General features: G+C 52.4%; 4 protein-coding genes across 5 annotated transcripts in view; 1 reads left to right on the plus strand and 3 right to left on the minus strand.

Moving 5' to 3' along the window:
• The window catches only part of LOC136403474 (NXPE family member 3-like), a 172927-nt gene that overhangs the window by 94512 nt on the left and 62597 nt on the right, over nucleotides 1-15818 (minus strand). The gene's annotated exons all lie outside the window — the stretch shown is intronic.
• LAMTOR4 (late endosomal/lysosomal adaptor, MAPK and MTOR activator 4) lies at nucleotides 1005-4656 on the plus strand. Of its 2 annotated transcripts, none has more exons than XM_066382229.1 (4): nucleotides 1005-1147; nucleotides 1663-1743; nucleotides 3860-3977; nucleotides 4318-4656. In XM_066382229.1, exons 1-4 carry the CDS (start codon nucleotides 1145-1147, stop codon nucleotides 4362-4364), a joined length of 249 nt encoding a protein of 82 aa, XP_066238326.1. In that variant the 5' UTR covers nucleotides 1005-1144; the 3' UTR covers nucleotides 4365-4656. The 2 variants fall into 2 exon arrangements, with proteins under 2 accessions (XP_066238326.1, XP_066238325.1); XM_066382228.1 differs by having other exon boundaries at nucleotides 4335-4656.
• TRAPPC14 (trafficking protein particle complex subunit 14) lies at nucleotides 4784-9230 on the minus strand. Its single transcript, XM_066382227.1, has 11 exons — nucleotides 8621-9230; nucleotides 8328-8423; nucleotides 8096-8225; nucleotides 7844-7930; nucleotides 7554-7674; nucleotides 7301-7448; nucleotides 7091-7173; nucleotides 6840-7003; nucleotides 6175-6329; nucleotides 5740-5933; nucleotides 4784-5627 (listed from the first exon to the last, which is right to left on the minus strand). The coding sequence occupies exons 1-11, from the start codon at nucleotides 9026-9028 to the stop codon at nucleotides 5474-5476; spliced, it is 1740 nt and encodes a 579-aa protein (XP_066238324.1). The 5' UTR covers nucleotides 9029-9230; the 3' UTR covers nucleotides 4784-5473.
• Nucleotides 9401-15371, minus strand: GAL3ST4 (galactose-3-O-sulfotransferase 4). Its single transcript, XM_066382230.1, is given in 5 exon segments — nucleotides 9401-10907; nucleotides 13433-13736; nucleotides 13914-14055; nucleotides 14058-14203; nucleotides 15282-15371. Coding segments are annotated over 4 exon segments (1554 nt in total). The 5' UTR covers nucleotides 14134-14203; nucleotides 15282-15371; the 3' UTR covers nucleotides 9401-9875.

Below are 15818 nucleotides of genomic sequence, written 5' to 3' on the forward strand. Positions count from 1 at the left end.
GGGGAAGAGAGAGACAGAGAGGAAGGCGCAGCGGAGGGGTGGAGAAGCAAATGGGCGCTTCTCCTATGTGCCCTGGCCGGGAATCGAACCCGGGTCCTCCGCACGCTAGGCCGACGCTCTACCGCTGAGCCAACCGGCCAGGGCACCCATACATTTTTTAAAAAATGATTCCAAGGTAACTGTTTCTACCGTATTTCCCCATGTATAAGACACACTTTTTTTGAAAAATTTGGGGTCTAAAAACTGGGTGAGTCATACAGTAGTTGTAGGGGTTTTTTGAGGGGGGGTTACTTGCATTTAAGAAGTGTAGCGTTTCAAATGCCATAGATGGAACTAAAGACAAGACAATATATGAAGACAGTGATTTGTCATCAAACACGAATGAGAACAAACTAATGGATAGGAGTTTTGACAGTGATGAGGAGCCTATGAATTTTATGATGAATAAAACTTGAGTTCAATAACTTTATGCAATACATTTTTTTTTTTTCAAAATTCAGGCCTCAAAATTAAGGTGCATTTTATACCTGGGAGCGTCTTATACATGGGGAAATACGGTTAATTTTCCTGGCAGGGTATTGAGCATGAAGCGGTCTTGCCAGCTGGGGACTCAATTCACCATCACGTCGCTTCTCACAGAATCCCAGGAAGAATAACCATTTTTGGAACAAACCTTTGTCTTCAATAGAGTTGTTTAAGCACAAGAGTAGCATTTTAATAGCTTTTCACATGCATATCATTTCACTGTATTCTTTTGCTGTGGTCACATTTGTAGGCAGTGTAGCTCCAGCAGGCCCATGTCCCGCTCCCTACCTCCTCCCGTCAGGCGACCTCCCTCACTCCTCCTTCCAGCCCCGCCCCTCCAGGTCCACCCCTTCGCCAACGCTCCTCCCTCCTTCTCGCACTCGGATGGGTGTTAAAGACCTGCGACCAATGCACGTGTGGCTCCGAGAAGCGGCTCTCTCCACTGGCAGATTAAGTCTGATGACGTAGTGAAGCTCCAATCCGCACTCTAGGGGCGGGGCTGAAGTCCGGCAGGAGCAAGGTAGGAGGAGACGACTGCCTAGTAGAAGCACGTGACCTGGGTCTGAAGCCGGAAGCTACCTATCTAGTAGCGTGCACCTCCCCAGTACCTAAGGCTGCGATGGTGAGTGAGGGCGCATGCGCGGGAGTAGTGCTGGGGGTTCCGTGACCCTATTCCCCAAACTCTTTGGTTTCCCCTTTTTCAGGCGGCATTCCGCCCTCACCTCCTGTTAGTCCTTGGACGGAGAGGGATTGGAGATGGGTAGGATGGCAACGAAGAGGGCTGAGGAGGGATGTGTGGGAAGATGTACGGGGGCTGGAGAGTAGTCTGCCGAGGAGGAGCCGACGACGTAGAGAATTGGAGAGGGGGCGGGATAGAGGGGCCAGTGGGGCTACGAAGGCCTCCGAGGGGTAGCAATGGTGGGATGCGGAAGGCCAGGGGAATACAGGAACAGAGAGTGAAGACAAATTGAGGCTCCAGATCAGCATTGGAGGCCAAGCAGAGGGAAGAAGGTCCGGAAGGGCCCTGGTTTGGGAAAGAGGTCTGGGACAGGTCATGAGAGATTGGGTTGCAAGGGAAGAGCATCGAGGGCCATCCTCCTAGCAGTGCATCTGACTGACTGCATCTTTACCCGCTAGACTTCCGCACTGACCCAGGGGCTGGAGCGAATTCCTGATCAGCTTGGCTACCTGGTGCTGAGTGAAGGCGCAGTGCTGGCGGTGCGTTCTGGGCAAGGGAGGGTGTCCGGTCCCCCCTCTCCCGCCCCCAGTACCCATTGCCCAGTGATCCCTTCTAACACTGCCCAGTTTAGCCTAATTTCCCGCTATTCTCAGCCTTAATTGGTATCATGTCTGGTATATAAATATAATTAAATACATCTCTGGAATCTTAGTGCGGTAACTGTCCTGAGATAAAAGGGTTTTTACCAAAGTCAGACAACTAGTTACAGGTTTGTTGATAACTGATATTACCCAAGTTATTCTCAAATATGTCTTTATTTGATATTTATTGAGGAGGCTTTGAATTTTGTTCTATAGTACAATATAGTGTTAGCTCTCTAGAAGTTTTCAATCTAGCTAGAGACAAGCTTAAGGTTAAAAGTTGAAAGCAGTGCCAGTGATAAAGACTACTGAAGGTGTCCAGAAAATGAAGGATTCAACCTGAAGGTTATAACAAGGAATCCTTGGAGGACATAAAAATTCAAATAGGCTTAAAGGATGGGCCGCTGTGAATAGGCAAAAAAGGAAAGGGCTGAGCCTGACCAGGCGGTTGTGCAGTGGATGGAGCCTCGGAATGGGATGCGGAGGACCCAGGTTCGAAACTCCAAGGTCACCAGTTTGAGCGCGGGTTCATCTGGTTTGAGCAAGGCTCACCAGCTTGAGCCCAAGGTTGCTGGCTTGAGCAAGGGATCACTCACTCTGCTGTAGTGACATCCCCCCCCCCCCCCCCCCCGTCAAGGCACATATGAGAAAGCAATCAGTGAACAACTAAGGTGCTGCAACGAAGAATTGATGCTTCTCATCTCTCTCCCTTCCTGCCTGTCTGTCCCCCTCTGTCTCCGTCACACACACACAAAAAAGGGCTGAGATGTGGACTTATTTGTGGGAATGTGACAACAGGCTATCTGACTTGGTGGTGGGTTTACGTTGAAAAATAATGAAAAGGATTGGGGAAAAAAGGATGTGGTAAGGAAAGATCTGATTGTGGAAGACTTTCAAGACTGGGTTAGCACATTTGGGTTAATCTTGAAGGTAATAGGAGCTTTGAGGGGGTTTTGAACAGAAAACCCAGTTGCAGCAAGTCTGTCCTATTAACGTGAAGACAGGCTGGAAGGGGAGGGATCCAAAATAGGCAGGCTGCTGTAGAAGGAAATCTTATGTATGAGTCTAGACTAGTGGCAATGAGAAGGAACCAAGAGAGAAGAGAATTTAAAGGAAAAATCAATATATCTTTGCAATGACTAGAGACAGGTAATAGAGGAGACACTTCTTCATTCAGTAGACTTTGAACTCAAGCCTAAAATCATGGTGCCTTTAACAAGAAATTACTAATGGAAGTTGATTGCGGAATGGGAGAAGTAAGGAGAATTTTGATGGCTTGACTTTAGACATCAAGTTTGACATAGACTAACAACAGTTAATATATATTGCTAGGAGCTATTCTAAGCATCTCACCAATATTACCTCACATAACCCTTATAAGCTCATTAGTACTGTTGTCTCCAATTTACAGATGAGGAAACTGAGGTACAAAATGTCCAAGAAAGCAAAGAGCACTGAACTTAATTAACCTAGTGGGAAGCCCATATTAGGAAGTAGGGAGAAGTTGTGACAGTCATCAAAAAAAGAGGAAGCCCAAGCCACTGTGGCATCATTACCCAAGGGCTAGGTAATAGGAGGGGGTTCAAGGACAAAATCGATGTTTGTTTCAGATTTTGCAGACAGGACAAATGGGAAGACTGAGGAAAAGATGAAGCCTTGAACAAATCAGTGGTAGTTGGGCACTAATGATTAAGAATGTGTTTTTTATCAAATAAGTGGGAACAGGGAGAGAAATAAGAGTTTCAAGGTATTAGAAAATGGTCAATTAAGAAACAGAAGGGAACCACCATTCATCAGGGAAAGCCTGATCTTATAGGATAAGAAACAGTGTGGCCTCAAGAGGTGCAAGAGCATAGGAAAGTTTTAGGTTTGTTTTTCCAAAACTGGGGTGACCTCTGGTGAGTGCTAGGGAGTAGAGGCAGAGAGTACCGGTGCTAGAGCCAAAGTGACTTCCTGGAATTTTTTCCCAATTCTGTTCCCTAATTTCTGCCATCCTCCCTCTGTCTGCATGCAGTCATCGGGGGATCTAGAGAATGATGAGCAGGCAGCCAGTGCCATCTCTGAGCTGGTCAGCACGGCCTGCGGTTTCCGGCTACACCATGGCATGAACATACCCTTCAAGCGCCTGTCGGGTGAGCCCCAGCCCCTGGTGGTGGTGATAGGAAGTGGGGTGCTCCCAGAGGTAGGGTGCTTTCCTCAGGGAAAAAACTCTTGTCTTCTACCAACCTCCCGCCATCTCCCCCTGGGGGCCCTGGTTCTGGTCACTTTCTCCCCTTTGAGATTCACCCTTGCATCAGAGTATGAGAAAGCAAGAGAAGGAGATTGAATAGGGACCTCCCAACTTCAGAACTCTGAGCGTCTAACCACTGAATTTCTTTGGCTACTGATCCCAGCCAGTTTGTGTGTGACCCCATGGAAATCTTTGCACCCCACTAACTCTGTGCTCCCTTCCCTCTCCCGGGGCTTGGGAAGGTGTGTCTCTCCTCCAGTGGTCTTTGGAGAACACACGCTGCTGGTGACCGTGTCAGGACAGAGGGTGTTTGTGGTGAAGAGGCAGAACCGAGGCCGGGAGCCCATTGATGTCTGAGCCTGCCAAGGGGTGGAACTGGGTCCATGAGCCTCTGAGATGAGGATGATACACACCTCCTCCACCTCTTTCTTGGCCTGCTGTTAGAACTAAGGCTTCTGTTCACCCTCTCCTGCCTTCCCCATTACCTGGAAAGGCTGAGGCCTGGTGACTGTGCTGTGTTAAGGAGAGTGAGGACAAGGGGGCCTCCCTCTCCTAATAAACATGAGTCTGATGTTCCCAGGCCCCAGGGATGTGTGTATGGGGTGCGGTGTGTGGGTACCACAGCCATGTCTCCCGCCGTCCATGAAGAAAGTCCTGTACCTCAGCCCAGAGGGTGAAGCTAGGCCGCCTCTGGGCATACCAAACTGGGAATAAGAAAAAAACAGGGGAGGGAAACTGATGAGAGCTGTTTCATATGTATACTAAAGGGAATCATTTTGAGCCCCTGGGTCTCTGATCTGGCCACCAACACACAACAGTCCTTTTTCTCCCTCCTGAATAAGCATTTAATAGTCTTATTTCAGTTGGAAGCAGTAGTTCTAGAATAAGTTACAGGGACAGACAAAATAAACCCCACACAACTTAAAGTGCTTCAGGCTGCAAACGTAAACATGAGGGGCAGGCCACCTAGCTATCTCCCCTCACCTCAGAGACAGGAGGGTCATTGTCCGGGTCCCTTACCATCACCACCCTCTAATCTCAGCCCTGGGTGGGTGGCTGGGTGGGAGGGAATGTCAGAGGCAGGAAAGACAATAGGAATGAGAAAACACTTTGTAAACTTAGAAGGTACAAGGCGGGGAACAAGGGAGCTCTTGGAACCCTTGCCCAGACCAAGGGGTGGGGCCAGCCCCCCCAGGAAGTCGGGGAAATACTGTTGGCTTAGTGCTGCAGCCATACCCGCCCATTTCACAGCTTCTTCCCTCATCAGCAGACACAGACAGGTGACCTTGTGGGGCCTCCTCACCCACAACAGGAGGAATCCCTAGGGAGGCACAGCCTGGAACAAGGACCCCCTCCAGAGGCGTTCGGTTTATGGGAGTATAAGAGGCTGGTACAGCACTACTTGACAGGTTCCACCACCAGGACTTTGCACTCGCGCTTGGCAATCTTGTCCAGAGAGAGCACAGCCTTTTCCGGGGGAAGGTAGAGGGGACGGCCAACAGGGGAGGCCACAGGGGGTGTGATGGCTCTGCGCTCCATCACACTGCCCGACCTGGAGGAAGGCAGAGGATGTAGGCTCTGGTTAGACTGCAGGACCTCTTCCTGCTTCCTCTCCAAGTCCGGCCTCGACTGAGTCCAGTGGCACCCCTCCCAAGGCTCCGTACCTCATGAGGTGGCTGCGGGAGGGTTGCTGGTGGGAGAAGGACTGAGAGCGGCCCAGGCTAGCCTGGTGCCTCTCCACCAAGTCCCGGACAGCTGGGCTGCTAGGACTGCTCTTTCGAGAGAGGGGCCGGGCCTCAGGAGGAGGGTGGGACACACTGGCAGTGAACTGGAGCTTCAGTTTCATGTGCTGGCTCAGCTGGGGTGGAGAGACAGATCAGCATTCCCACTCGGCTTCCATGCCCCAGACCTCCTTTCAAATTGTCTTCCCCCTTGACAGGCCAATACTACATTGAAATTCCACCTTCCCTTGGCCTGGCCTTTTAGTGCTACACATTGTATTTTATCCACAGAAGCTAGCAGCCCCGATGCCTCCCATCTCAACATTCTGTATCACCCACCACACCATCCAGCCCCTTTCCAGCACCTCCCCAACCCACCTCAAAGAGCCCTGTCCTTAGAGCCTGGAAGGCCACACTGAAGGTGAGCGCACTGCCCTTCCGGGAAAAGCCAAGGTTATTGAGGGGCGTGTGGCAGACAATGGAGTCTAGGGCGGCCTGCATGGCTCGGCGCTCCTCCTCACACAGCTGCTTGCCTGGGGAGCAGAAACAGTAACCAGTAAACATGTCTGTCGTGTTCTTAATCAAGGGGCTTCCATGAGCACAGTCTCATTTGATCCTCCGAGTTACCCTGCGGAGTAGACTGAGTTTACCTTTTGACAAATTTATAAATAACAGTTTATAGTTACTGTGTGCTGAGTTCTGTTCTAACCACATACATTAAATCTTTAAATCTCCATAACATCTTTGGGGGGGGGGGGGGATGAACAATACTTGCTCCATTTAGATTCTTCAATCTGAGGCTCAGAGGTTAAGTAAGCTACCGCTTGTAAATGACAGGTAGAAATCAAACACCATGGAGCCCAACACCAGTGTCAGTTCCCTTAAGTCATTTTGCCCCACTACCTCCCTAAACACTTCATCTGTGACCCCGGAGACCACCCAGGTACAGAGCCAAAGCAGCTTGCCACAAGTTACCCACCTCCATGACTTCTTCCTTTTCCCTCCCCTCCTTCGGCACAAGGGCCCATCCTGACAGCACCTACCAGCCTGCGCGTGTTCTGGAGTCCACACAAGCCTCACAGCAAGGAAGTCTTGGAGATTGTTGAGCAGCGTGTAGGTGACAGTGAAACGCTCATAGGTCCGAACTGGGGACTCACAAGAAGCAGTCATCACAAAACACGGACGGTCCAAGCGGATGCTGGGCAGGCTACAAGCAGTGAGAGAGGAGAGCAGGATGCATATGTTTTGAAACAAAGGTGAATGGGAACCCCACCAGGGGTTCCCACACACTCACCGGTAGTGGGTGTAGATGCTCTGGGTAAAGGGCAGCTTCGGGGTAGACCACTGAACCACAGCAACCAGGGGGACTTCTAGGCCCTATGGGAGGGACAAGGGGAACCATCATGTGAACCAGAGGTCCCTTCTAATCTTTAGGCATGCCCTGGCCTTTCCCACTGCTTTTTTTAATGTTTTTCCCTTGAAATCACCAGGCCCTTATACTCACCTCCTTGGCCCCTGAAAGTGGCTGTTCACCACCTCTTAGTTGAAATAGGAAGTTGTGTTCCTCCAGCGCACTGAGCAGGCAGGGGAAGCAGCCAGAGGTACCAGGGAGCCGACAGAAGGAGCCCATGGAAACCTCCCCAGATTGGTGACTAGTTCAGAAAAAAAGGGGACACACTGGATCTTTTCATGCCAGAGCTCTCAGCCCTGATCCCATCCCTACCACTTCACAGCCCTACCCCTTCCCAGGATCTCACCAGACATTGTCCACCAGCAGAACAGAGCCATCAGGCATGACAGGTAGATAACTGGCATTGAAGTTTGGGAGAATGCGGATATCCCAGATGGAAATTTCCTCCTGGGAAGAGCTGTTCAGCACTGTCGAAGGTAAAAGGCTCAGCTCAGGGTATCTGGACCCCTCAAACCCTCCACCTTAATCCCCAGGAAACGGACCTACCCCCCCCCCCCCCACCTGCACAGGGTAACTGCCACCCAGTCAATCAACGACCCTGCTACTACCCAAGACTTGTGCTGTCAGTCTACTCACCCTTGAGAACAGTCAAGTGTTTTCCAGCCACAGTGAACTGGCGGCATTTCAGAACTGGAGGGGGTAGCAGAGTCAGCAGGGTGCTCACTGTGGGAGAGGGCAGAGGCAGGAACTGATGGGCTGGGCACAGGCCTCCCCTCCAACCCATCGTTCTAATATTTCTCTTCTCAGATACAGCACTTGCCAATATCAGTCCTCCTTTCTGTCCCCCAAATTCCAGACTCCAGCATTTTTTCCTTGCATTCTCCCCACCTTGGGCCTTGAAAGCACTCTGCTCGCCCCGGAAGGTCTCCCCAGGAAATCGGGTCTGCAACAAGCGCAGGTAGCCTTGATCTCTGACCTCTGGTGCCTCAACCTCCCGCTTCCACACAGTCACTACAATCTGAGCACAGTGCATAAAGACCTCAGTTAAGAGGAGAGAGCCAGCCAGCCTTAGAGAGGGCATCTGAATTAGGACAACAGCACCACCCCTTGCCAATCTTACCTTGGCCTTAGGTGTCCCTGGGGGCAGTCTATCCAGTGAAACAGTAAGTGGGAAGATGACCTCATCTGTGGACACAATTGGTTCCTCCACAGGCAGCTGGGGGCGTGAAGGGGGTGAAGAGGTCAGGAGAGAGGCTGCCTGAGAGGTTCACTTTAAGAGGTGCCTGGTTCTTGCCCTCCCCTCTTCTCATCGTCATCTGCCTCCACCTCCCCTCCAGTGTCCCTCTCCTCTCCGGTCTTTGGCCCCTAGCAAATCGCCCCATGGTCCTGTGCCATGTCACCCCAGCTCCTCACCGTGGTCGCTCCTCCCGAGGTAGGGCCCGGGCCGTGGGTGAGAAGGGGACTGCAGCCTCGAAACAACCCCCCACCGCCAGGATCACCGCCCCCTGGGGGTTCGGGATCCTGGTCGCTGGAGCCACCACCCCCGGTCGCCCCGCCTCCGGCGCTGACCGAGGCCAGAGCTGCCAGGGCGGTTGCCAGTTCTGCCCAGGCCCCTCGGGAGCCCAAGCCCGGGCCACCCCCAGCGCCGGACCCCGCGCCGCCCCGGCAGCGCAGAACCAGCAGAAAGCGGACAGTCTCCCCTAGGTAGAGGTGGTTGCGCCGGGGCAGTGCCCGGTACCGGCCCGGGTCCCCCGCCAGCTCTGCGCGCGGCGGCAGCGGCACTGCCGGGAAGTACATCGAGTAGTCGCACTGGGACTCCATGGGGCTGCGAGAACTGCGCGGGCCGGGGGCGAGCCGCTGGCGTAGGTGCGGGGAGTCCCGACACCCGGCGCAGACTGCGCGCGGCTGGACCGGCCCAGGAGACCCGCCAGGGCCGGGAACCGGGGCAACGAACCCGGAACCGGGACCCCGCGGGGCCGGAACCGGTGCGGGGCCGAATGACTGGAGTGAAGCCGGAAGCGGAAGGGAAGGGGCGTGGCCTCTGAGGCCCCGGAATTCGAGGGTGACCGGACCTTGGAGCGGAGGGGGGGGGGGGGGGGGGGTTGGACTGCGGTTAGGCTGCTGCAAGGAGGATTTAGGAGAGATTATAGACAGACTTTTTAGAGAAGTAATATTAAAAGAACCCTTTCTTTGCGCTTATCCCAGGAAGATGCTCCATCCCCTTCCCTTTCTGCCCTACATAAAGCAGGTTCGAGTTTCAAACTATTTATTCATTCAACAAACATTTCATAGTGAAATGAACATAGCTCAGTAACAAATATTTCATAAAGAAATGGGTCCATTATTCCAATCCACCGTGTCCCAAACTTTCTCTGGCTTACACCATGGTTTGCTCCTCCAGGGAGCCTTTGAGAATGCTACATGGACCTGCCAGGGGCTGGAAAGGGAAAATGGGGGAGGGGGTGTTGTGCTTCTAGGAGCTGAAGGATTGGATTCTTGGCACAGCATGGAGGACTTTGGGCCCTCATCCATGCAAAGTTCCATCATCCTCTAGGGGGCAGACTTACTTTGTGAGGGAGGCAGAAATGTCAGCTGGCTGCTCCACACTTGTCACATAAGTGTCTTGTAGTTTAGCTGCTCTTTAACCTAAGACTTAGTGTTCTAATGCCTAGGGGGAGAAAAGCCTTGAAGTCTTAAGGGGCACAGAGACTGTCGGAGGGAACTGCTTGGCATCTAGCTTGTCCTTGTATTGTAGCTCTGGGGTAGCCAGACGCTCACACTCCTCCTTGTCTTGGAGGCTCAGTCCACTCCGAAGTGCATAACCCAAAACCTTGCCTGACCCAAACTGGAAAGGGCGGAACCGCCGGTCAGTGATGTATTTGGGGTCTAAAGCTTCACCCCCCACCAGACAATGTTTAGCCAGGGCCTCTCGGCGAGCCCGGAGCTCCGCCACTGCGCTCTCCAACCGACTCTGGCCATACTGCTTTATTCGTGCCCACAGACTTCTGTTGAAGTGAACGTAAAGAGCCCAGTCTAGATTGTTCCAGACTCGGGCCCGTGCAGTTAGCTGCCTGTCCTCAGCAGTCAGTCCACCACCACGGACAGCACTTCTGCTCTGCTCACTTCCAGCCTGGGCATTGTGCATGAAGCCCACCACATCATCTAGACCCCAGCACAGGGCATCTGCCAGCAGAACCAATGACTCGTCAAAGTATTCAGCCACCAAGACCAAGTCAAAGACAGAGTCCAGCCAGGCCAGACTCCACTGGATGAAGGACGAAGACCCCAAATCTAAAGGGGCAGGGCTGGACATCTGGCTATGACCATCAGCAGCAGTGGGATCAGGGTGGAAGAGAGTATTGGGATCCAGAGTGTGGGCTTGAGGGCCAGTGCCAGGAGGCAGGACATGCAGCTCTGGGAGATTGGGGTCTCTGGGAGGATGAGGATATCCTCTCTTGGTCCTCATCTCTGGGGGGAAGGGGAGGCCAAAGTCAAACCATAGCAAGTTGCGTGCATAGTGGTCCCCACGGGCCCCAGGTCGGTAGAAGGCTCGAGGGTTAGCTAGGAAGGCAGCCAAGGAAGGTGCCTTGCGGAAGGCCGATGAGGTGGATTTATAGTAGGAGAAGGCAGAGCGGGCCAGAGCGGCTGGGTCTCGGACAATGGAAAAGAAGAAGCTGTCAGAAGGCATGACCTGAAGTACCTGCAGAGGAGAGAAAACAGACATAGGGAGAAAGAACTGGGCCAGGAAGAAATTAAGTGCAAGACCAATACCCACAGATCCCCTAGACTCCTCAGACCTCCACCTGACAGCTCTGCAAGAAGCCCCCAGCTTTCTTCCCTAGCTGACAGATCTTGGGCAAGTTACTAATGTCTGAGATTCAGTTTGCTTACCTACAAAATGGGGATACTTGTCTGTTCCTCCCCAGCTGATTATGGCGGTAACATGGGGAAGGATCTGAAAGAACCTGGAATGTGGGAAGCTCCTGGAGAACATTTATTTTCTTTGGCCTTTCTGCCGGCTTTGGTCAGTAAAACCTCTAAGAATCGAACTTTGTGTTCATTTTTCCAAAGAAAAAACTATTAAGTGCCTACCCTGGACTCTTGGTGACAGTCTCAAGAAAGGAACTGGCCTCAGGCCTCCTCAGTGGGCTGGGGTCACTGGCAGCAAAGAGGGGAGAGGGGGCAACTATAATGCTGTCTCAGGTATAGGTGGACAGATAAGCCCAGAGTGGCTGAAGGACAGGGCACTTCTGGGGCTCCTGGCAGCTTGAAGAGCAAAAGATATCTCCGGACTGGACATTGGGGAGCCACGGTCACCTGGTAGAGAGCTTCCCTGAGCCCTGGGATATTTGATCCCACTTCTCAGCAAGAAGAAGAAGGGATCAGACCAAGCCAGGCAGATGCATATCAGAAGCCAGCTCCTGGGCTCCCTGAAGGGTTTCTGCCTCTGAATGTGACTCTATCATTGAACCTAACTCCCTGATGTCCTCCAATATGCCCTGGTAATACGGGCCTGTCTGTAGGGCAGAGCCTGTGAACTGTGTGTCTCTTTGAAGAAAGAGGAGAACAGTGCAGAGAAGAGTCTGTGGCATGAGGTGGACCTGGAATAAAATCCCAATTCAGCTATTTACCAATTATGTGACTTTGGGCTGGTTACTGAACTTCTCAGAGCCTTCACTCCTCCATCTATAAATCTGAGTTAACAATTACCTTGAAGAATGTGGAAGTACATGAACATGACAGGTATTCAATAAACGGTAGTGACAGTGAAGGTCATAACCCTAACCTCTGGAGAAACCGGCCTCAAAGATCGTTATTACGTCACTCACAGCAGTGGGCCCTCACTGCCCATTAGATCACACTCATGTTCCTCAGCTGCTTTCTCCATCGCTAGTTTCAACAGGAGTGTGTCTGCAGCCCACACTGAAGTTTTACCACCTACATACACACACACATGTTACACACACGTCCACACCACCACTTCTTTGCTGTTATTTTGCTCCAAGAATGTCTGGTTTAGGCCCTGACCAGTTGGCTCAGAAGTAGAGCGTTGACCCAGCACGTGGAAGTCCTGGGTTCAATTCCTGGTCAGGGCACACAGGAGAGATAACCACCTCCTTCTCCCCCCTCCCCCTTCTCTCTCTCCCTCTCTCTCTCTCTCCCTCTCCTGTAGCCATGACTTGATTGATCCAAGCATGTCAGCCCCAGGCGCTGAGTATGGCTCCTCTGAGCCTCCGCCTCAGGCACTAAAAATAGTTCAGTTGCCGGGTGGATCCCAGTCAGGGTACATGCAGGAGTCTGTCTCTGTATCACCCCTACTCTCACTTAAAAAAAAAGAATGCCTGATATTCTTACTACAAAGTCATGTCCACCCTTTCCTTTAAAACCTACCTTTCCAGAAAGCCCCACCTCTTTTTGATGAATATTCTTCCCACCGTACCAAATATGAACACACATGCACATGCCACAGAAGGCACTTTGACTTTGGAGCAGATGTGCCTATGTCCAAGTCAGGTTAACAGAGACCAGTTACTTAACCTCTCAGAGTCCTTATCTCCTCTTCTGTATAATGGAGGCACTTATAATGCCTTCCTGGTAAGATGATGGTAAAATCAATACCTAGAACTAGGGAAGTATTCAATTAAAGTTACTCCCTTCCCTCTTTGGTTTCATTTGCACATTGCCTTTCTTCCTCCAAGAGCTCTCAGGTTTCTGTGGCTGTTCAGATGAGCATGTGAGTCCATGTACCCACCTCCCCCTTTAGAAATAAGGCTTGGAGGGTGGCGGGGCTGGGCTTGGCCTTGGCATATATATACATGATCCTCAAAATCTGGCAGGAATGGTGAGAGGAGTGAGAGGAAGACAGGTCAGAGGGCAGCGCCCTGGTGTCAATGGAAGGGGCCAAGAAGAGCAAGGGGCACCTGGGTGGGGGGGATTCAGAGTGGGCAGGACACTGACACCAGCTGGTAACACTGGTCAAGGAAGGAGACTAGAGTATGCACCAGATGGGAGGGGGCAGGACTTCAGCTCTCAGAAACCATTGGAAAAGGAGCTCTTAAGGAAAGGACAGCAGGAAATTTCACCTTTGTGGCCCCCATGCTCAACTTTTGGGTGAGATGATGCCTGGCAAGCCCCCATGCCTGGGGCCTCCTACACTGATGGTCTTGGCCACAGGCCTGATCCCATCTCTCTCCACTCCCACCCTCTCCATTCTAGACCCCTCACCTCTTTCAGGTTGAACCTCATGTGATGACAGAGGATGTGGAAGGGGGGCTGGGTGCCTCTACCCTGAGGGTGGTAACCTTTGACCCGAGAGGCCTGAAAAAGCCTTGGGTAGCCAAACTGGTAGCGGGCAGGGAGGGCGAAGCGCAGCCCATGTCGGTCCCCGTAGCGATGAAGCAGGCTCAGCACAGAGCTACTCCCGGATTTATGCGTCTTCAGGAACACCAGTCGCTGCTGGGGAGGACAGGATGAGAGAGCTGGTCCTGGGGATGGGGCCCAGGGCTGTCGGAGTTTCAGCCCAGGTAGCCTGGAGAAAGACAAGAGGGAATGTGTCCTGTCCTCACCAGCAGGTGGACGGGTGCCTTGTGGAGCAAGGACAGAGGGTGTGGAGCCTTCTCTGAATTCCCGGGAGTCACAGCCCTAGGTGGGATTGGGAGGAGCAAGTGGGGGCATCTATCGGGTGTTGGAACAAGATGAAACTCACCTTCTCTGGAAAGGCCCCCCCCAGAGCTGGAGGGCAAATCCGATGGTCATGAAGACTCCCAAAGCCACCCCCAGGCTCCAAGGCCCCCAGAGGCGCATGGTCCTGGTAGGAGACATGTGGCACAGGGAAGGGTGACAGGGCAAGGGCCCGGCACAGAGGCAGAGACAGCTTGAGACAGCCGTGCAGCCGCAGAAGGCTCAGGTTCGGGTTCGGGGGGCATTCCCCAGGCCTGTTTGCAGCCCTGGTTGAGTCTGCCCCCTGAGTTAGCAGATTTTTGCCTCTGTCAGCGTCTAGAAGGGAAATGAGGGGAAGGAGGGGAGTCTAAGGAGAGGGCAGAGCCTCTCTCCAGGTGCTGCAGCTGAGACTAATTCACAGAGGGTGGTGGCAGTGATGAGGGGCTTTGTGCTTTCTACACCCAGATCTAAGTGGCCCTGCAGCTACTCCTCCGCTGTCAGCCTCCAGCTCCCCCAGCCCCCACCTACAGTTTCTCCCTGAGCCTCAGAGATTTGGAAGGGAAGGGAGAAAGAGACCCTGCAAGAAAGGTCAGACCAATCTGCTCAAATGACAGTGAGGTGGACATGACAGGCTCCTGGCTCCTCCCTGAGGAGCCTGTGACAGATCGGGAAGAAGAGCCCCGTTTGGAGGCTGAGAGGGAAAGCTAAAAGGAGGGAACATGGGCATACCGATGAACCCAAAGAAGCGAGACCGACCACAAGAGTGGCTTTGTAATGAATCAGTCAGTCATCTGTTCTAAATTCAGGCATCTCTTTTCCCTGTCAGCGCAAAGCCGACCCCAGACCCATGTGGGAGGGGCTGGGGAAGATGTGGGGTTACTTATAAAACTCAGATTCCACGGACACACCCCCACACACCCCGGTTCCCACTTTCCAAACTCATCAGTGCACCCAGAGGAGACTGAGAGGGTGGGGCTAGAGAGAGAAACTCGGCGAGACAAAGATAGTGATAGACACAAACACTGAGCTTGGAATTCTTTCCGAGGCCCCAGTTTCTTAACTGGGAGTCCAAACCACCCCTTCAGATTACAACCCACAACCATGGGCCTCAGCCCCTCCAACAAGCCCAGACAGCCACCTCCCAGGATGAGCCAGGACTAACCCGACAGAAAGAACCCGTGTTTGCTACCTGCCCCTCTGCATCCCTCCCCTAACACAGCCCCCAGGATCCAGCCCTCCACCAGACTCGTGTCCAGACTGCTGCTATTCCTTCCATCCATCTCTGTCTCCTCCCATTACCCTAGATTCCAACCCTCAGTCCCCTCTACCTTTGGTGATACGCCCCCCCTCCCGACTCCTCCTATTTCTAGAGTCCCTCCACTGACTGCAGCCTCAATGTTACTTGCCCACTCACCAAGCCACCTGGGGAGCAGCAGGGAAATTGGGGTCTGGCTTTCCCTAGCCACCGCCTGGCTCCTCGCTCTGCTCAACTTTCCCCATAAACTTTCTCAGCGCCCAGGCTCCTCCCCTCTCCCTCCCTTTGTCTGGCCAGTCCCTGCAGCTGCTTCAGCTTTGATCGAGTCTCTGGATCTCTCTCTCCCTGCATCTTTCCCCTGTCAGGGCACCCAGCCCGCCTTTGGAAGACACCATTTCTACCCTCTTTTCACACTTAGGAACCATTTATACCTTTTCTTTCTCTGCTTTCTGTAGAACAAAAGACTCATTCAGGAGACTGAAAATAAAAAGAAAGGAAGGAGGAAGTAACAAACAAGAGTTGAAAGCAAATATTGTTAAGAACTTGTGATAACGTAGCCAGAGGCTGACACGTAAAGAATAGGAGCCCTGCCTGAAAGCAGGGGGTAGTGGTGTAGAAATAGATGATATATATAGATTATAATATATATATTATTTATATAATATTAATGCCTCATGCTTTAAAGAACTTTGCCAG

Source organism: Saccopteryx leptura, chromosome 4 (genome assembly GCF_036850995.1).
Source record: "Saccopteryx leptura isolate mSacLep1 chromosome 4, mSacLep1_pri_phased_curated, whole genome shotgun sequence".
Classification (NCBI taxonomy): Eukaryota; Metazoa; Chordata; class Mammalia; order Chiroptera; family Emballonuridae; genus Saccopteryx; species Saccopteryx leptura.